The sequence below is a fragment of the Phyllostomus discolor genome, chromosome 3 (assembly GCF_004126475.2).
Source record: "Phyllostomus discolor isolate MPI-MPIP mPhyDis1 chromosome 3, mPhyDis1.pri.v3, whole genome shotgun sequence".
NCBI classification, from domain to species: domain Eukaryota; kingdom Metazoa; phylum Chordata; class Mammalia; order Chiroptera; family Phyllostomidae; genus Phyllostomus; species Phyllostomus discolor.
In genome coordinates, this window is record NC_040905.2 from 209,486,909 (window position 1) to 209,506,911 (window position 20,003).

Consider the following 20,003-nt stretch of genomic DNA (forward strand, 5'->3'; position numbering starts at 1 on the left):
GGTGGCCAAAACAGCCCATTCTTTTAGCAGCCTGGAGCTCTCTTGGGTGCTTCAGGAGGGGCTGGGGTCACCCCGGGGACGCCACCTGGAGCCCTGAGAAACCATATTCGTGTTTGTTTGACTCCTTTAATATGAGCTGAGAGCCTGCTGTAGTTTTTATAGGTCAAGGTTGAGGCCTAGTTGAGCAGAGGGCTCAGAGGAGCGTGGCTAAAATTTGGTTGAAGAGAGCATTTTTTTTTTTAAAAAATGATTTTATTTACTTCTTAGAGAGAGGAGAAGAGAGGGAGAAAGGGAGGGAGAGAAACATCCATGTGTGGCTGCCCCTTGCACACACCCCAGCTGGGGGCCTGGCCCGCCACCCAGACATGTGCCCTGACCGGGAATTGAACTGGCGACTTTTGTGGGACACACCCAGCCCACTGAACCACACCAGCCAGGGCGAGGGGAGCACCTTTATCTCTGGGCCCCGGGCACACTCCTGCACCGGACTGTTCTCCGGGGAGCAGTCCTCCCGAGCTGGGTGCAGCCTCGCGGGTATCTCGGGGGTGCCCAGGACATTGTCGATGGCTGCGCAGGGGCAACAGGTATAAACCAGGACCGTCCCAGGCACGACCAGAGTCCGGTGGCCTCCTGGTCTGGCCCCAGTGACTTCTGTGCACGCCTCGTTCCTTTACTCGGCTGTGGCCACACCAGCTGCTTCACGGTTCTCCTGGAGGGGCCCTCTGTCCAGAAGCCCTTTCCGTGGGCCCCGCACAGCGCCGCCTGGCGGCCTCCTCTGTTCACTGGGCTCAGCTCCCAAGCCTCCTCTCCTCCGGGAGGCGCCTCCCTCACTGTGTCAGGAATGCCGAGCTGTCTCTGACCTTCTGACCTCCGAGAGGGCTCTTCCTCTCCCCGACCCCCTACACACTCCCTCGGGCCACAGAAGGTGCATCTCTGGGCTCCCTTCCCCCTGCCCGAGGCACGCTGGGTCATAACCTCACACCCGCCAATGCCCTACCACCAGACCGAGCCAGCCCGGGCAGCGGCTGGGCGGGCCTGTTGGCAGCTGTACCCGCAGTCTGCGCACGTGGGTGCAGGGAGAATGTGGCCGCTCTTCTGACCCCCATCCTTCCACACACAAAAAAAGACACTCTGCTTTTATCCACTTTGCACAAAAATGTATTTCTGTGATACCCCGAAGTACAGACATTTACCCAGACCCCAGATGGTAAAGCAAAGCGATGTGAGCTTGGCCTGGGGGGTGGGGGCGGGGGGTGGCTGGCTCAGGCCACCTGGGCATGGGAGGGCGGGCCAGCTGCGGCCCATCTGCCGAGCTGGGGGAAGGCAGGGCAGCTGCCTCTTCCCAGGCCTGGGAGGGAATGACTACAGGAGAAAGAGGCCAGGGCCTGCTCCCTGGGCCACTCCTCCAGCCGGTTCTGCGCAGAGGCAGAAATGCTAGGAGAATCTCAGAACGGGCCCAGGGCAGGAGGAGGGAAGAACAGCCGTGCCCCAAGGCCTGCCTGCAGAGCCAGGCCGGCCCCCAGGCCCCTCATTCCAGAGGGGCTTCCTCGCCCTGCCCGTCTGCCCCACAAGGGCAGCAGGTCGGAGTTACGGCGAGGGAGCACAGAGACGCTGACGCACCCGGGCTCGACACCCAGCTCAGGGGTTTCCAAGGTACGGCCCGGGGCGGGGCAGGAGGGTGTCCGCGGCAGAAGGTGCCAAGGACTGGCCGGGAGGCGTCTGCCTGTCGCTGCCGGGAAGGTCAGCGCGGGGAGCTCCTGCCTGGGAGCCGTGGGGTCCTGGGGGCGGCGGGGCAGGCGGGCTCAGTTCTGCTGGTGGGGTGCCTGAGCACCTTGGGTGCTGTGGGCAGACGAAGGGCCGGGAGGGAGGGAGCAAGCCCCCGGTCCCAGAAGGTGCTGGCTGGCTTCCAGGGCTGGGGCGGGCTCTGGTGGGTTTGGCAGCAGGGGCAGTGGCTGAGCCCAGACGGGGGCCTCCCGCGGCCTGGGACCTGGCGGGAGACCGGGAGGCGGCCTCCATAGCAGCTCGGCCTCAGGCGGGCCCGGCCGGAGAGCAGCCGGGCCTGAGCCCTACTCAGCGAGGGACCTCCGGGGCCCGGGCTGCCTGGGCCTGGGCACGGCTCACTTCTTTGCCCCAGACGGTCCACCGCTGGGAGCACCAAGGCGTTTAGGGGGCTCCGGGGTGGGTTTTAATCCCTAAACCCCGTCAGCCGCCCCCAGGAGCCCGGCTGGGGCTCTCAGGCTGGGTGGGTGGGTCAGGGCGCTGGAGCGGGCCGAGAGGAGCCTGCTGCGTCTCCCCCGGGGAAGCGAGGCCAGGGCCGGAGACCACTGGGAAAGGACCGGACACTCACACGTCGGAGGCACGTGGTCACCGGGAGGAGGAGGACGGCGGCGGTGAAGGCTTTGCCGAGTGGGGCTGGGGAACGGCCCAGGAAGCTGCGAGGGCTCGGGGAGTGTTTTTGTTTTTTTTACAGAAATCATATACACAAAACTTCACACTTCCTAACCAAAAGAAAAATAATATATATATAATATATATATCTCACTAATTAAGGAAAAGCGTCAGTTGTGCAAAAGTTCCCCTGTGTCCCTTCGTCCAGCGGCAGGCTCCCGGGTGGGGGCGGGGTCTGCCAGCCGCGCTGCCGCGGAGCGCCGCCCACCGGCCGCGGGGTCCAGAGCTTGGCGGCCACGGGCGGAGGCCTCTATCTGGACGTGTCCATGTTCTCCTCTTTAAAGTTCCCGCAGTGCTCGATCACCTTTCTGCAGACAACGGGAGAGCGAGCGTCGGAAGGAGGGCTTGGGCGGGCGGGCCACGTCCCTCCCCGCGGCGGAGGGCGGAGGGCGGAGGCCGCCGCACGTGTCAGCAAACGGTAACTGCGCTGCTGACCGCGAGGGTGAGCACGAGCGGCCGGCAGGGTGGCCGGCCTGTGCGTGGCACCCAGGAAGTGGTGCCTGTGGCCGTGAATTCCACCGGCACCCAGTCATCCCTGCCTTCCTCCCTATGCCCCGCCCTCCCCACCTCTCGGCCTCGGGGCGTCTGTGGTTAGCGGTTCCTCCGAACCCCTCTGACCTTTCCTTCAGCACTGCCTTCCTTCCTCATCTTTCCCTGCACACAAAAGCCTCTTCCTTCCCTGAAGGAAGTCTCCTAACGGCCCCCAAACCGACCGCACCCCAGACTGCACAGGGCCCCCACACCCTGCCGTGTCTGGGAACCGCCGTTCCGGCTGGGTCTCTCCTCCGCCCCCTGCAGTCTGGCCCTTGGGAGCTGCTGCCCCACTGCTGGCTGGTGCCGCCCCGGCCCCGCATGCCCCCCCATCCAACACTCAGCCCCTGCGTTGGTTGGCGGGGCCAGAGGGGCGGTGTGTGTCGGTGGTCCCTGCAGCCTCTGTGTGCCCCGAGGAGTGTCAGGAAGGGGCGCTGGCGTGGGACAGCAGCTGCGACCAGCTGCAGCGACTGCTCCTAAGTGCCCTGTGTCCTTCACACCTGCCGCCGGGCAGGCCAGCTCAGAGGCACGCCTCGGGTCTTACCGAGATGCTCACGGTAACGGGGGCAGGGTATGGGTCCACCTTAACCCCCTGCCTCTCAAAGCTCCTGGGAGCCCTGCCCACCATGCACGTTCCCAGGCCCAGCCCCCACACCTGCTGGGACAGGAAGTCTATGGCGGGCCTGTGCAATCCTAACGGTCTTTCCCGACGGTCCTTTAGGGAGATTAAGTGTGAGAACCACTCATGTTACCGTTCTCAAACTCAGACAAATCTGTCCCTCAATGTTTAAGCAGTGCCTTTTGCCAAAAATAACCGCGGAGACAGCCGACGCGCCCCAGCCCAGCGGCGTCTTGGGAGCCTCCGAGCACCAGGCCCCTCCTCCACGCCAGCACTGCGCGCCCCGTGCAGAACTGGGGCGGGCTGAGGTGCAGCACGGCCCTCGCAGCGACCGCGGCGCGGCACCCCCGAGTCACCTGCGAGCTGATCTCGGGGAGACCGGAACCGGGGATGTTTCAGCCTCGGCGGTGGCAGCCACCCCCAGCGGCGGCGATGAGCCCGCCGGCTGGGCCTGGGACCCACACACTCAGACGCCACGCGTCCTCTGCCCTGCCTCACCTCTGGGCCGTGTTTTCCCACAGTTTCCTCTCTTTAGCTGGAGTGCTTTTAGCCGGAAATAATGGAACATTCTGACCTGACGTGTTGATGCCCCGTGATGACAGGGTGGGATTTGTCGGGGGAAAACGAAGCTTACAGACGAGGGCAGCGACACTCCATCCAGGGCTGTGTTACCTGGTATCTGGCCACACTGTGGCCAGGACGACACTCGGGGAGGCCCCAGCTGGACGTCCGAGTGCTGCCCACCTCCACACCCAACTAGGAGGTGCCCCAGGGGGAGCCCCCCAAAGCAGGGCCCCCGGCAGCAACACTGCCGTCCGTCGCTCACCGCGCCATCTCCTTGGTCTCCTGCCGCGCCGTGGCCGTCTTGATCATGTTCTTCAGGAGGGGCATCCCGCCTTCTTTGATCAGCAGGGGGCAGTACTTGTCGGCTGTGGGGTGGGCAGGGGCAGACAGCAGGAGCTCAGGGTGGGTCTTCTCCCGGCCTAGGGCCCAGAATCGTCCCCACCCCGCTGCTGGGACTGCCCTTCCGGGCGGGTGGGATGAAGGCGCAGGCCTGGGCGAGGGCACTGCTGTCGTCCGGGACGGGCCACGGTCACCCAACCCGAGTCCCCCTCGGGGAAGCAAGGGGTGCACCCGTGGGAAAGCTCTTCCCCACTTAGGTACGCTGCAGCATTCCTCCTGCAGAGCTCATCCTATGGAAAATATCAGCCAAACTGGTGGCTTCTATTCTCCGAGGAGTTTCGTAAAAACACGGCTTCCTAAGCCCTGCCCTGGGTACTGTGATTCCGCAGATCCAGGAACCTGTACGTAATTGGGTTAGTGACAAAATACCGCCAGGGGGCTCTGGGGACCAGCCAGGGTGGAACCCCGACGCCTCTCTGCTGGGAAGTATCGTGGTTCGCTCCAACAGAGCGTGTTCCAGGGCCTGGGATCCAGGGCCCCCTCCCCACGGAGCACACGGGCATTCCAGTGGCCTGCCCGCGGATCTGTGCGGCAGGGGCTGTTTGTTATCTCCATTCTGCAGGCGGAAGGACTGAGGGCCAGAGAGGCGGAGCCATTCCTCCCAAGTCACTCCAGAGGCTCGCCCCAGGGAGTCCCAGCCAGCTCAGGGCTTCCCTCTGCGCTAGGCCGCCTCTCCGAGGTGCAACAGGACTAACCTCGGAGAGTAATACAAAAGGCTACTGTGTCGGACGGTCTACACACGCACGTGGTCCGTGCGTGGAGTGTTCTCAGCACTTGACATGTCTCACTTCACAGCAGTCTTATGCTGTAAGTGCTGTTACTGTCCCATCTCACAGATGGGAAACTCGAGGCACAGAGCGGTTGAGAAACCCGCCCAAAGTCACACAGCAAGCAGCAGAGCCCGGCTGCAAACCCAGGCCGTCTGCTCCCCGTGCCCACGGGCTTGTCCGCGCTGCCGGTGAACGGGACGGAGCGGCACCAGGGCCTGGGCTCCGCGTCTTTTGTGGGTTCTCTGGTCACATCGATCTCACGGGGTGGGTGTTACCATTATCCCCGGTTCACAGGGGAGGAGACCCAGGCTCAGAGAGGTCCGAGAACCCACGTGAGGTCACACAGCCAGTCAGGGAGGGGACCGGGGGCCACACTCGGGCTGCGTGGTGCCCCGTCTCTGCTCTCCCCCACAGCCACCGAGCACAGGACCGCGGAGACTCTCCTACGGTGGGGGTGGGGGGGTGGGGGGCTGTCTTCTGGAAATACGTTGGAGTCGTTTTACAGTTCCCTCCTGTCCTGGAGGACGTCCGTTCACTCAGGGGTCAGGTCTCTGTGGAGGGGTGGTGGTCCTGCCTGTGCCCCAGAAGGCACGGGGAGTTTGGGCTGCTCGCTCGCATGGGTGCAGGGAGCACTGAGAAAGCCGTCTGGGGACTCCGCACGGACGGCCGTCTCGCCTGCCAGGCGTGTCCTGGCGACAGGGTGGGGGCAGCCACTATGCTGTGCACCCTGCCAGTGCTGGGGGGCGGTGCCTGAGGCAGGCCCTGGCACCAGCCCCTTGGGGCTCCCCGCTGGGCTCGTAAGCTTCCTGAGGGCAGCTCAGCCCTTGGCCAGGCGTGTCCCTGTGTCTGAGCAGAGGGCGCACAGGTTACTCACGGTAGACGGACACAAGGTTGTACAGGGCCCAGGTGGCCCAGTGCTGGCTGACGGGGGAGATTCCCTGGGGCAGGAGGCGAAGGATTGGCTCGAACGACCTGTCAGACAAGAAATGAAGGTCACCTCTGGTGCCAGGGCCCCGGGGAGTGCACCTTGGAGCGCCTCCTCCCTGAAGGGCCCCACGGACAAAGGACAAACGGAGCAGGCCAGGGGGATGCAGGGGACACGCGGCGTCCGGCCCATCGGCGCAGCTCGGGCTGGCACAGGCAGCTCCCTGGCGCGAGAGGTTGAGCGCACAGACGCTCGGAGGGAGGCAGGAGCACACGGGTCAGGAGGCACGCAAACTGGGGGCGTTGGGCAAGAAGGAGAGACGAGCCTGTGGGGGTGGGCGCGCCCCGGGGAGCGGAAGACACTGTGACTGCACTTCCTGTAACGGCCTTCCACGGCCACCTGCTGCCACCGCGGCCGCATCCAAAAGCCCCAAGACGCGTGTGCAAACCCCCTGGGGAGCAACCCCCCTTCCTCTCTCCTCGGCAGTGACACACACGGGGCGCGGCACAGCCACGAGCACGGGCCCCTCCCCCCACACAGGTTTTCAGTTCAGCGCCAATCGGATGGGCCATTGGCACATAGACAGTGACCCAGTGACGGCGTGATGAGGGACGCCCGACCTGTGGCTGGAAACCGAGTCACAAGAGCGTGTGTCTCGATGCCAGCTGGACTGAAAGTAACTAAATCTGTGCCCAGAGCTGCAGGAAGGGGGACACCGGCACCCCAGGGAGGAGGTGGGGAGACACAGGCGGGTCGGCGGGGTTCTCTTCTGGCCGGGGGGGGGGGGGGCGAGGTTGTCACTGGTGTCTGCTCTGCTCCCTCGGGCGGGTGGGTGTGTTTCCCGGCAAACGAACATGCGCCAGGTGTCTGTGAACAGGGGGCTTCGGGGCCGCGCCGGCGCTGCCGTGCGCGAGTGCCCACCAAGCGGTGCAGCTGAGCCGTGGGCCTTCCTGCTCTGCGCTGCCTGTGGACTCCGCCCCCCTGAGCAAGACCCCACAGCGGGCCAGACGGGAGGCGAGAAGCCAGGCGGGGCCCCGTGGGAGCGCACACCCCGCCCCGCACCTGTAGTTGATATTCCTCCGTGAGTTGATGTCCCAGCTCTGGATGGCCGCCCACATGCGCTCCTCCACCTCCTCCCTCTGGGGTTCGCAGATGCCCCAGGCCTCGGGCCCGTCGAACATGATGTGGGAGAGGACGCCGCAGGCGTTGTAGGAGACCTCGATCCCGTCCGCCTTGCTCTCCAGCAGGTTGCTGCCCGGGAGGGAGAAGAAGGGAGTCTGGTTCCCCCCAAGCCCCTCTTCGGAAACCAGCTGCTGGACCCCGACTTACAAACCCGATGCCAGGGGAACTATTGATTTCTTTATCCCTTATTATTCATACCCAGTGACTTTTGAAAGGGATGTGAGGTCGCTAACATAGTCACGAGAGGACCATTTGCGGAGGACTGAAAGAATAAGAGTCCACACTATCGGGGGAAGGTGACATTTATGGCAGAAACTGAGTCCAAGAGCAACTGCTGCTACTAAGCACAGACCAGAGCTCTGAGCTTCCCAGCAGCCAAGGCAAAGAGGCAAAGGCGAGAAGGACCGACCTGAAGACACTGATGAACTGGGAAGTCATGAGCTGGGGCCGCAGCTCCTTCACCTCGGCCACGTTCCCCAGGAGTCCCAGCATGTTCCGGTGCAGCTCCTGCTTCTCGGGGAATTCCTGGCCAAACGACAGCCACTGGGGCCTTACCGACGAGTCCTCGATTACCGCCGGGCATTCCCAACCTAGACGCTTTGGGAGTGTCTGCCTGGCTACTCTGACTAGACAAAGGGGCGGGGGGTGCAATCTGCTGCCCCCCGACCTTCTCATGTTCCCAGGACAGTGCCGGTGCGCACCATCAGGGGCTAGGATGGAGGGGCTCCTTGTCACACGGCCAGGGGCCCCGTGGGGATGGGACCTGGAAACCGTGCCTCGGCTCTGTTCACCGGAGCTCAGAACACCGGTTCCCCAGGCTCCCCTCGGAAGCCAGAGCAAGAAGACAAAGGGCGAGTTTCAGGACGAACGGACCGTCCCACTGGACAGAATCCTGTCCAGCTGCCGTCCCGACGGGCCAGTCGGACGGCACCATCTGAGCAGGCACTGCAGGGGAGAAGGGAGGGCTCTCAGGGAGAGCCCAGCCAGGCCCCGGGGGTCCGGGAGGGTCTCCGGAGCTTGTGTTTGCAGCAAGTCCCGGGCTGACGGGCCTGTGGAGAACCGACCCCCCGCCCCGCTGCCCTTTTGCAGGAACCGCAGGGAGTGGGGGCGCGGAGGGACCTGGCCGGCGGGGAGCCTGGGGACAGAAGAGAGGCCGCGGCGTGGCCGAGGGGGCTGCACCTTCAGGCAGTCCAGGAAGAGCTTCATGCCGTTGAAGCTGAGGAACATCTCGCAGTTGTCCGGCGTCTCGTCCGTGATGTTCCACAGCGCGCTCCAGGAGAACTCCATGACCTGGTCGCACTGCGGGCAGGCGGGGCTCAGCTCGGGCTCCCCCGGACGGGCCCGCGGGCTCCCGGCACCCAGGGAGGGGTCCCGGCACCCAGGGAGGGGTCCCCACACCAAACACGGGCACCCCCGGGACACACCGGGCCCCTCTGGGGCGGTGGGAGGGCGGAGCGGCTCCGCGACTTACTATCTTGTCCAGCAGCTTCTTCTGGATCAGCTTCAGCATTGTCTGTGGGCAGAGAAGGGGGCTTGTAGTGGGGGGCTGGGCCTCACGAGCCCCTGTGTCCCCCACGTGACCCCCTGGAGCGACGGCAGTCCCATTCCTGGCTAATATAGCCTGACGAGACCACCTCGCCCATCTGCTTGGGAGGCTGTTGGAAGGAGGGCGGACCACGGACTTGGGGCTCAGCATCGAGGGGCCGGGGTGCCAGTCCCCGCTCGACCCCAACTGTCTCCGTGGCCCTGGGTGTGGCCCGCCCCCTCTGAGGAACTTGGCCTCCCCAGTGAGAAGCGAAAGGAGACTGGCTGTTCCTTCCTCATTCTCTGTTTCCTCCCTTCAGCAAATCCAGGGTCCGGCAGGGGTGACACTTGCTTGACCGCGGTCGGTGGGGTGCGTGCCCGTCCCGCAAGAGGTGGACAGCAATGTGAACGTTTCGTCTACGGTGTCATATGGTGTGGAGTGTGGTGGTGTTACGTTACAGAGTTACATGCTTATGATTTTGTAATAAAAGATTCTGTTGTAAAAAGGGGGCATTATTGTGCCGGACCCCGTATTTATGACCTACCGCGCACCAGGCCCCGCGCTGGGGAGGAGCTGGGGCACGACGACGGAAGGAGCAAGCGTGACGTCCCTCCCCGCGGAGCTCGCAGACAGCCCCGCATACGCTTATTCAGCCCCAGCTGGGAAGACTGTCAGGGCCCCGGGTCCGAGGGGGCAGGAGCCGCTTGCACACTGGGACCCAGCGGGCAAATGGAGGGGCTGGGAGAGGAGGACAAGAATGTTCTAGGTGGAGGAAGTCTACAGGGTCCTAGGCAACATTCCCTGTTAGGAAATTCTTCCTTTGGTCTAGCCTGGCTTCTTCACAGGGCAGCGGGGCTACGGACGAGGGAGGGAGGGCGGGGCAGCCCGCCGGCACGTACCACGACGAAGCCCATCTTGCCCACAGCCTCCTTGTGGTCATTGTCCACCTGGCAGACCAAGGCGTTGCACAGGTGCACGGCGATGCGCTGGATCGACTCGTCCTGCCGCGTGGGGTTGAGGATGCTGAGCAGGAGCTCGTTGACCCGGCGGTACTGGAACTCCAGCTCCTCAGGGATGCTGAAGTTGCACAGGGTCAGGCAGCAGTTCCGCTGGACCTGGGCCGGGGCGGAGACAAGCGGAGCGCAGTGAGAGGCGGCCTCGGGCACTGGCCTGGGGGGCTCCCTGGAGGCGAGATGACCCGGAGCTGGGGTGGTCCAGGAGGGCTTTCTGGAAGAGGAGACTACAAGGCTTTCTTAAAAAACGTTTTTTAAAAAAGTGTGAAATTTTCATACAGAAGAGTGTATTAAATCAGAAATGCACAGTTTTAGGAATAACTATAAAGCAAACGAGTGTTTCAACAGTGTAGCCACCACCTGGGTGAAGAACTAGACACTGCCAGCACCCAGAAGTCCCCACACGTCCCCTCCTGATCGTGAGCCCCTCTCCCCACTGGAGATACTCACTATCCCTATTTGTTTGAAAGGTTTTCTAGCATCTTGCTTCTTCTTGTTTAACCACAGGTTCACAAGGTCAGCCGTGTTGGTATAAGTAGCTGAAATGCAGTCCCTTTTCACCGCAGTATAGTATTCCAATTCATCCACCCATTCCACTGCTGGTGGACTTCTGTGTTGACGGCTTCAAACAATGGCCGGTACATGCATTCTGGAGTCCATGCTCACAAGCCCCTGAAGGGCGCCCATGCACCAGGGGCAGCTTCTGGATCACACGGCGTGCGTGCCTTCAACTTCACCCGGTAACCCCAGACTGTTCTCCCCAGTCGCCACCCCCGGCCCCCAGCTGTGCAGGAGAGCTCTGGCGGGGCTGCCACCGATGTCTCTGTGGGTTGTCTGCAGGCCTCTTGTCTTAGTGTTCTCAGCGCTCTTTCCTTACAATTCAATTTCTTCCCATCCCTGCTTGATACTGGAGGTTCACCCTACTTTATTAACTATGTAAACGCTTGGTTAACCCCTGGCCTTCTCCCCCCAATATACATATAGTTTTTCAATTTGAGAGCCAATTTAAATGATAAAAGGAATACTTACTGTAAAAAGTTCAAATAACAGTGCCTGAGCAGAAAGTTCAAGTCCCCCAGAAATTAATCACTGTTAAAACGTTGGCACACAGGCCTTCCTTCCCCCGCCCCCTGGGAGCCTGGGGGCCGAGGCCGTTTTGCTGGCTGCAGGCAGGCTTTCCGGAACAAGAGGGGGCACACAGTTCCTCTTAAAGTCAAAGGTGTTTGTGCTCCAGATATGACTAACTTCTCTCTCGGCCAGAGACGTGCTTGTGTGCAAAGCAAAGAACCACACAGCGACGCCTGGTGGCAAAGCCGAACAAAACCAGCGTCATCCGGGGAGAGGGAGCTGGGGCTCGTGGGCACAGCGGGCGGGTCGCGCTGAGCTCCGGAGCAGCTTCCTGCCAAGGCCACCACTGGGCACCGAGTCCACGTGTGCTGTACCCTCGAGGGTGTGAACGTCCTGAAAAGTGAGCACTAAACGTGGATTTGTTCTCTTGTGTAAATTAAAAAAAAAAAAAAAAAAAAGCCGACTGCTGTAGCTCAGTGGATTGAGCACTGGCCTGCGAACCAAAGGATCACCGGTTCGATTCCCAGTCAGGGCACACGCCTGGGCTGTGGGCCATGCCTGCAGTGGTTGCGTGAGAAGCAACCACACACTGATGTTTCTCTCCTTCTCTCCCCCTCCCCCTCTGTCTAAAAATAAATAAATAAAACCTTAAAAATATTTAGTGTACATTCTTCTAGATTTTCCTTTCCTTTTTTAAAGTATATTTCGTTGATTGTACTGTTACAATTGTCCTAGATTTTTCTACTATGTAAATATAAATATATATTTGGGGGGAGAGGAGAGGCAAAAAAAGGCATTGTACAAACGGGCCCCAGACTCCCCTCCGCTTGCCAGCACGCACTGGAGCCCCGCTCTGAAGTAGGGGTGTGCAGATGCACCACGGTGTCCCGGTGGGTGGGTGGGTGGGCTGTGCTGACTTTCCCACACCCTGTTACTAAACCCTTTTGGTTGCCTCTGATTCCCATGGAATCCGAAGGGGTGCATGTGTGCACACCTCTCCCTCTAGGAACGTTCCTCACTGGGGAACACCGAGCCCTATCGTCTCAGTGGGCTCCGACGGCCGCCCTGCAGAAGGCGGCGGGACCCCCACCGCGGCGGCCGACAGTGCGCGAGTGCTGGTGCCCAGCCTTGGCCACGGCCGGGCATCGTCCGTCTCCTGCGATGGGGTGTGACGTCTGGTTATTTAAATTTTTCGCTTCTTTGATAGAGTTTGCTAATGCGTTCGAGAGTCTTCAAGTAGCATTTTTTTCCCATTAAAAAGAAGATGCCCCTTTGCCTGGTTCTGACGTTGGTCTCAGTGTGGAAAAGCGGCGGTTCGGATGTCCGGAGCTTGGCAGGCAGTGCGCCCTCACCCCCTGCCCAGGCCGCGTCCCCACCGCGGCCCTGCTGGGGGACGATGATCCGCGAACACCCGCCAGCTGCTTTAAACACGCACATACCCGCGGCCCGGCACTTCTACTTTCGACAGGCGGTGTGGCAGCAATCTATCAGGTTTGGCCAGCGAAGCCTTACTGGAGTGGAAAAGTGTTGAAAAAGCGACCTCATCCTCCAGCTCTGGGGGCCGATTCCATCACTGCAGCCCGCGCGCTCGGGGGAGAAATTTCCGGGCCCCTCGGGTGGGCGGGGCCCCCCGCCTCTGAGCTCCAGCCCCGAGTCAGTCCGCGCCAGAGCGGCCTGTCCTTGCACAAGGACGCTGACACCGTGCTGACACCCACCAGGGTGACACTGAGCCATTGCATCCGGCTGGCCGGCGGGGAGAGGCGGGACTGGGAGCCGCTTTTACTTTCTAGTTAGTACGTTTTCCTACTTCTCGACCTTGTTTTCTAAGCACTCAGCGTCTTACAGGAAACAAACAGTATTTTAAAAATTTTGTTGCGAAATGTTTGTTCCTCTGGAAGAGGTTCACACCCATAAGACACCGCTGAAATAAAGACCCACGGCCCAGGAGCATTACCCACAGAGGAGCCCACGCACTAAGCACTTACACGCAGACTGGAATCCAGGACGCGGGCGTCCAGTGTTAGTGGTGGCTATCTCCGGTGCGGGGTTACGGGTGGGGTTTAAAATCTTTACTACTTTTACAAGGAAAGCAGCTATTGAAGAAAACAGCCCCCAGCAGAACGTGCCTGGGCAGAAGGGCCGGGGAGTAAGCAGAGGCCCGGGGTGGTGGGTGGCAGTGGGCCCTGAATGCTGGGCCCCGGGGGTCTGGGCGTGGCGCCCCAGGGAAGGGTGCGGGAAGGACGGCAGTGCAGAGCCAGGCGAGAAGGGGTGGGAGCAAGCACAGGGCCCCATGGGATCTACGCTCAGGCAGGGGAGGCTGGGCCACGGGGAGGGGCAGGGAGAGCAGGGCCGGGCCGGAGCATGCAGGGCCGTGGCGGGTAGGGGCTCACCGTCACCTCCTGGTAGGACTCCATGCCGTTCAGCACCACCTGGATGACCTGCCGGCGCAGCTTGACGCTCTGCTCCGAGCGGTACTCGGAGTTCGTCAGGTAGAAGAGGGCAGCGCTGCCTGTCACTTGAATGTTCTTGTCATACTTGTGGCACTTGAGGGCGGTGATGACCAGCTGTATGAAGACAGGGCACGGGGTCCAGGTTGGCCAGTCCTGTTCCAGTTGTGCAGGGACGGGCCTGGGGCTCTCCGAGGGGGCCGGGACGGGCCCGCTGGTCCTGCTCCCCAAGGGCAGACTCGGGGGCAGAAAGCAGGGCAGGGCCGTGGTTCCGGGGCAAGGCCAGTGCTGGGGCACGAGAGGCACGGGTGGGGCGGGGCTGGAGGTCGGACCGCCAGGGTCCTGGGGGTGAGGGTGTGCAGAGGAGGGCCAGGGAGTCCAGGCCCACACCCCAGCCTAGTCCCGCCCCCCCACGTGGGGAGACGCACGGGGGCCCGAGAGTCCCCTCCGGCTCCGGGACCAGGGGTGCCTGACCTTCAGAGCGCGCAGCAGCTGGTTGCAGCGCTCGATGCGTGCGATGTCGAAGAGCAGGTTGATGGCCCGCGAGGTGATCTCGGGCCTGTGCTCCGTGTAGGCCTCGATGGCGTTCAGCACCTGCTCCTCGTTCTTGTCGCCACTCACCTGCGGACGCGGGCGAGCTCAGGGCGGCCCCAGGGGGCCGAGGGCCGGGGTCCTCAGCCCCGACTCCAGCCCCCAGCCCCGGGGCGGACACCTTGGGGCCCCTGGCCCCTCCCTGCCCCCCACCCCCGTTCCCACACTCACTTTGTAGGCCGGGATGTGGGTGAGGCGGCACAGGGAGGTCTCGAAGAGCCCGAGGAACTGCAGCGGCCTCTTCAGGGCCCGGAAGGGCATGATGCTGCTCTTGGAAGGCTCGATGCTGGGGGAGGGGGAGGGTGCTGGCGTCAGCGGCCGGGGGCCAGGGCTGCCCCGGGTTCAGCCCAAAGGCGAGTCTCTCCCTGGGGGGCGGGGATTTCCCAGGGATTCGCTTCTAGGCCCTGCAGCTCTTAAGGTCAGGGGACATAGGCCTTGCCTCCGGATGGAAGGGCGGCAAGGTCTCAGGGTAGAAGAACAGGTTGGGTGGGAGAGAGAGTTGCAGCCGTCTTTGGAAAACGGCATCTACCACTTTAACGAGGATGGGTCACCTTTAGGTCCCACCGCCAACCGTGCAGGGACACACCCATCGACCCAAGCCCTCCAAGGTATGGCTGGGGCCAGACAGGGCTCTGGCCAAGTCTGGCCGGTGGGTTTGCGTCAGACCTCTCAACCAGCCGGCCCGGAAACCACCCTGCCTGCTGCGACACCGCACGAGTGGCAGGGGCTGCCAGGCTCGTTGTGGCACTGCCAGGCTGTCCCTGGCTAGTCTGCGCGTCCCGATCTCCCAGGCATCCCTGGGCTGCGCTGTCTAGCCTTTGCACACGCTACTGCCTCTGCTGGAACTCCCTTCCCCTGGCAAACCCAGAGCGAACTGTCAAGACACCGTGGATGGCGCTGGCTGGTGTGGCTCAGTGGACTGAGCGCCGGCCTGTGAACAGAACAGTCGCTGGTTCAATTCCCAGTCAGGGCATGTGCCTGGGCTGGGGGCCAGGTCCCCGGTTGGGGGCGTGAGAGAGGCAACTGGTAGATGTATCTTTTGTACATGGTCGTTTCTCTCCCTCTCTTCCCATCCCCTTCCCATCTCTCTAAAAATAAATGAATAAAATCTAAAAAAAAAAAAAAAAGACAGCTTGGATGCCATTCTTCCCCCTTCCCAGTCCTCCCCGGTCCTCAGGGCAACCCCGCACTCCCCCTTCCAGGTCCCCACGACGACCCATCAGACAGGCTGGCCAGGGCAGGGCCTGATCGGGTCTTTATCTCGGGCGCCCAGAGGGGTGTGTGGTGAGTGCTCATTGAACGCCGCCCCACGGCACTCCCTTGGGTGGCGCACATGGGTCCCCACCTGGTCTGCCCCGCCTCCTCGTCCATCTTGGAGACGCTGCAGTTCTCCAGGACCATGTGGCCAGAGATGTCCAGGGACATGAGGTTCCCCAGCTTCTGCACGAAGAGGCTCAGCACCTTGCGGGTCAGCTTGAACTTGTAGTAGCTGGAGAGGCGGTCCCGGGAGATGTCCAAGTGTCTGCAGATTGGGGGGCACAGGTCAGGAGCCGGACGCAGGCCGGGGCCTCCTCGGAGACCCCTGCTCCTTCAGCCCGAGGCAGAGGAGGACCCAGAACTGCCGCAGGGCATTCTGGGAAAAATCCTGCTGGTGCCCTGAGCAGCCCTGATCCAGCTGGCGCGTTGCGTTTCAGGAACGGCACCGTCCCTTCTGTGCCCGCCTCCTACCAAGCCAGGGGCTCGTGAACCCTCTGGGACTGACAGCGTGGGTGTCCCCGCCCCCACCCCAGCCGGCGCAGCGCCGGCCGCTCACCGCAGCTTGTGCAGCTGGACGATGACCCGGATGTGGTCGTCGGACAGGTCCATGTTGTAGAGCACGAGGGACACGAGGCTGTCCTTCCACTGGGTCAGGAAGGCCGCGTCGCTGGTCTGGATGCCCGAGAGGTCCAAGGCGGCCAGCGCGCTGAGCGGCCGCAGCAGGGACTCCACGGGGACCCCGTCGATCATGCGGCCCAGGTTGAGGAAGCGCAGGCGGCTGAAGCCCTCGAACGTGAAGTCCTTGACCAGCACCTGGCAGGTGGGGTTGACGAGGCACTCGTCCTCGCAGCCCCCCGGGTTCTCTTCCTCGTAGAAAATGTTGGCGCAGCCAAAGAGGCTCAGGGACACCAGGGTGTGGCTGAAGCTCCTCAGGGTCTGCAGGCTCTTGGCGGACAGCTTCTCGCAGTTGGTCAGGTAGAGCTCCACCAGGTCCTGGGGGGGGCACGGCTCCGTCAGCACCGCGGCCCGGCCCTGTGCTACAGGTGGGCTGGGGGAGGGGCGGCACCCCGTGGAAGAGCACCGGAGGGGCCTGGGGCTCCTTGCCCTGGGGCTGATCAGCCCTGACTCACCACCTGACCACCCCGGGGTGGTCTCCCAGGGCCGCCACACGCCCAGTGAGGCCCACCTCACCTGCTTGCGGATGGCTTCCAGGTCCTGGTCTTGCACCAGGTCCTCGCGGAGGTGGATGCGGGTGAGGCGGGTGCTGCGCGGGTCGGAGAAGAGGCTGAAGAAGCTCTCGTGTGGCTCAAAGTTGCAGGCGGCATTGACCAGCTCCACGTACCTGGGAGGGAGGGAGGGAAGCCTGGCTCAGGGGAGCGGCATGGTGACCCTCGTCCCTCCACCTGAAGCCTCCTCTGATAGCCCGGCAGCATCCTCTCTCTCCTCCTCCTCCTCCTACCAGTGCCCGGCTGGATCTCGACCGCCCCACCCCACAGCGAGACGCAGGGCGGCCCGGGAACCAGGCGTCCGAAGGCGGACCTCCTGGCCATGGAGGGCCCCTGTCAGTAGCAGATCCCAAGCTCTCCCTCCCAAACCGCAGACGCTTCCACAACACACACGTGTCTGCAGTCCCCGTCGCCTCGAAGCCAGCCCCTCAAGCAGCCCCTCCCCGGACCCTTTCCGAAGGGAAGAGGGAGTTGAGGCGTTTGGTGTTCCCAGCTGGGTCCAGGCAAGCAGGCGATAACACTGTGTGGGGGCCCCAGCTCAGGCACGCGCCCTGGTCTCGGTGGGAAAGGCTCGGAGTTGAGCTCTCTCGCATCTAAGTGCTGCCTGGCTATTCGCCCCGTGGGCCCCTTCACACAAGCAACTGAACTCCCCCGAGCCTCAGTCTCTTCATTTGTGAAATGATCCTAATGCTGGCCTACAGTGCGTCCAACCCGGTGCTGCTGGCTGTTGGGAACCACCTGCCTGGTATCAGAAGCTGTGACCCCCACCTAGGCTAAGGCTGAGGGAGTGGCCTTGGACCATAAGCCAGCAAGAAGACAAAAGCTTATCTCCCTGGCAGGAGCGCCGCTTCTGCTCCTTTTACTTCACCCTGCCTGGCCCCCAATGCTTGGTCGGTTAGCCAATGACGGGTAAGATTCCCCAAGGGGGGAACAACCTAAGACAGGCACGATCATGTGGGAGGCCCCCAAGGAAGGGCTTTGGGGGCTACAGCAAAAGGGGGTGATGGACCCTGGCTCCTCGGCTTTGACATAGCCTGAGTTCTCATCGTCTGGGAGAAAAATCCCCTTATCTCTCGGTTGCCTTAGTTCCCTTGCTCCACCTAAGCCTGAAACAATGACAGGGTGGTGCAGCCTTGTGCTGGAAAGGGCGGGTTCCCCGTGATCAGGCCTAAGAAAGAATATGTAAAATCCTCTGAAACCTGCTTTGTTTAGAATGCTCTCAACTGAATGATAAGGATCCAAGAAGAAGTAAGTTTGTTCCTCAAAGTCTTACAGCTGTTTGACCCTGACTCAAAATAGGCCCTCAGACTTCCTTGTTATCTGTTGTTTGCTCCTTACTTCCTAGCAATGAGGAATGAGCTTTTACCTGAATTCTTATGCAAACGAAACCAGTAAAAAGCCTCTCCCCACCAGGGAGGGTGGCCAAGCTGCGAGCTCCCCACATGAGGAGTGGCCCTGCTGTTCCTATTCCCCCACAGGACCTGGTTGTCTCTGCGTATGTTTTTCTCTCGTGTTGATGAACATCCGCAGCCGAGATGGATACTGCTGGCCGGCATCCCTCCACAGCCGGCCCCACATGAAATGCTCAGGACACACGGGTCCCCACTTCCACCTGCAGCTGTCCCATCCAACAGCTGCCCTTCGGGGAGTCTCGGCCGAGACCCCAGAGGTCAGCGATCACACATCACGCTTCTAGGGGCCTCCACCAGTGGGGAGTCCCTTGGAGGGGCCACATACGGATTTCTGAAAGATTCTATCCCTGGTCATGGATCCCTTCTTTCAGCGCTGGTGTGTAAATTTGTATGTTCATACATGCGTGTTCACAGGCAGCAGTGTGCACATAGGACACCAAGTAACTCCACCATCTGTGTGCAGGTTTCTATGCCCTCCCACGGGTGAAACGCACACCCGTAACTTCACAGTCAAATGGGCCCTGCACTGCAGGAGCCCACGTGCACACCCCTGCGTGCACATGCCAAATGCGCATACACGGAACTTTGCAGTTAGGGCGACACCAGTATTCCGCACCCATGCACCCCTGTGTGCATGCACACGCCCCTCACACATGCATCTCCACAGTCGCCCAGCACGCGGCACACGCACAGTGGCCCCGCACACGTGCGCATGCTGAGACTCTAGCCCCTGCCCCGGCAGGGCCTGCTCACTCGTTGACGAGCCGGTCACAGATCTCGCTGGGCAGGAAGATGTCTGGATGCAGCCTCAGAGTCTCCTTATCCAGGAGGTAGCCCAAGGTGCCGTCCAGGTTGCGCAGGCAGAAGTCGGTGCAGAGGGCCATCAGGGACTCGGGGGTATCGGACGCCATGCTGGGGCAGGAAGGTGGGCCACTCCAGGGCAGGGGCCTCCAGGGGCAGCAGCGACTCCTCGGCACTCACGGGGTCATGGGCAGGGCCACGGCCTAGGGCATGGGAGAGGAAGCACAGTGAGCCACACAAGGGCAGGGACCACCAGCCGCCCTACGTGCACTCTCCGAGCAGGGAAACTGAGGCCCCGGGCGTCACGCTCGGACCAGCAGCTGGGCGGGCCGGGCCTCAGAGTTCCAGAGCCCCCCCGGGCCCCTCCCTGCTGGGCCGCTGTCCGTGCCTGATTTGGCTGCAAAGAGCAGGGGCCTTGTCCAAGGGTCCCCGTGCGTTGCAATGTCTGTGGACAGCTGCGTGTGTTGGGACCCGGTGCTTGGGTGGGGAAATGGGGGCTTTCATTAACAGTACACCAGGTGTTCCTTGCTATGTGACCTTTAAATTTTTTTTTTTAATTTATTGATTTTAGAGAGAGGAAAGAAGAGGGAAGGAGGGAGGGAGAGAGAGCGAGAGAGCATCGATTTGTTGCTCCGCCCATTCACGTATTCATTGGTTGATTCTTGTATGCGCCCTGACTGGGGATTGAACCCCCAAACCTGGCGCATCGGGCGACCCTCCAACTGAGCTGCCTGGCTAGGGCCCTGGTTGTGTAAACGAACTGGTATGTAGGTGTCACCGTTTGAACACTCAGTGCGTGCCAGGGCTTTACACACATGTTCTCACTCACTCACATCACACGTGGCTCAGAATCCAGGCTCCTCCTAGCTGAAACGGGAGCACGCGTCCGCACGAGAAGCTGCACGTCACGGCTCACAGCGGCATCCTTCACAACAGCCCCGCAGGGAGACAGCGCCGTGTCCGACGGCTGACGAGCGGACGGACAGGAATGGTCTGTCCACACAATGGCGCGTGATCCGGCCGGGAGAGGGATGCGGTACGGAGAGCCGCCACAGCACCGGACCCTGCAAACGTTACACGGAGTGAAAGGAACCAGTCACCAGAGGCACCACGCACACGTGTGGCTCTGAGTGCACTCACGTAAGTGCCCAGCCCGCCTAGGGAAGCCTATGGGGACAGAGGGGAGGTGAGTGGTTGGCCGGGGCTGGGAGGCTGGGGGGAATGA

The 20,003-nt window shown here is 62.1% G+C and overlaps 1 protein-coding gene across 4 annotated transcripts in view; it reads right to left on the bottom strand.

Moving 5' to 3' along the window:
* Positions 1–1,142: 1,142 nt before the first annotated feature.
* The window catches only part of ZER1 (zyg-11 related cell cycle regulator), a 29,005-nt gene continuing 10,144 nt past the window's right edge, over positions 1,143–20,003 (bottom strand). For 3 of the 4 annotated variants that reach the window (XM_036022335.1, XM_036022336.1, XM_036022338.1), the window contains exons 2-16: positions 18,731–18,981; positions 16,531–16,681; positions 15,896–16,332; positions 15,428–15,604; positions 14,254–14,368; positions 13,966–14,112; positions 13,435–13,608; positions 9,863–10,078; positions 8,910–8,951; positions 8,618–8,737; positions 7,848–7,963; positions 7,319–7,507; positions 6,206–6,303; positions 4,425–4,527; positions 1,143–2,756 (exon numbers count right to left, since the gene is read on the bottom strand). In XM_036022335.1, coding sequence (XP_035878228.1) covers positions 2,699–2,756; positions 4,425–4,527; positions 6,206–6,303; positions 7,319–7,507; positions 7,848–7,963; positions 8,618–8,737; positions 8,910–8,951; positions 9,863–10,078; positions 13,435–13,608; positions 13,966–14,112; positions 14,254–14,368; positions 15,428–15,604; positions 15,896–16,332; positions 16,531–16,681; positions 18,731–18,888 — 2,301 coding nt within the window. In that variant the 5' untranslated portion in view covers positions 18,889–18,981 and the 3' untranslated portion in view covers positions 1,143–2,698. The remainder of the gene's footprint in view (positions 2,757–4,424; positions 4,528–6,205; positions 6,304–7,318; positions 7,508–7,847; positions 7,964–8,617; positions 8,738–8,909; positions 8,952–9,862; positions 10,079–13,434; positions 13,609–13,965; positions 14,113–14,253; positions 14,369–15,427; positions 15,605–15,895; positions 16,333–16,530; positions 16,682–18,730; positions 18,982–20,003) is intronic. The other variant, XM_036022339.1, reaches the window with a different exon arrangement.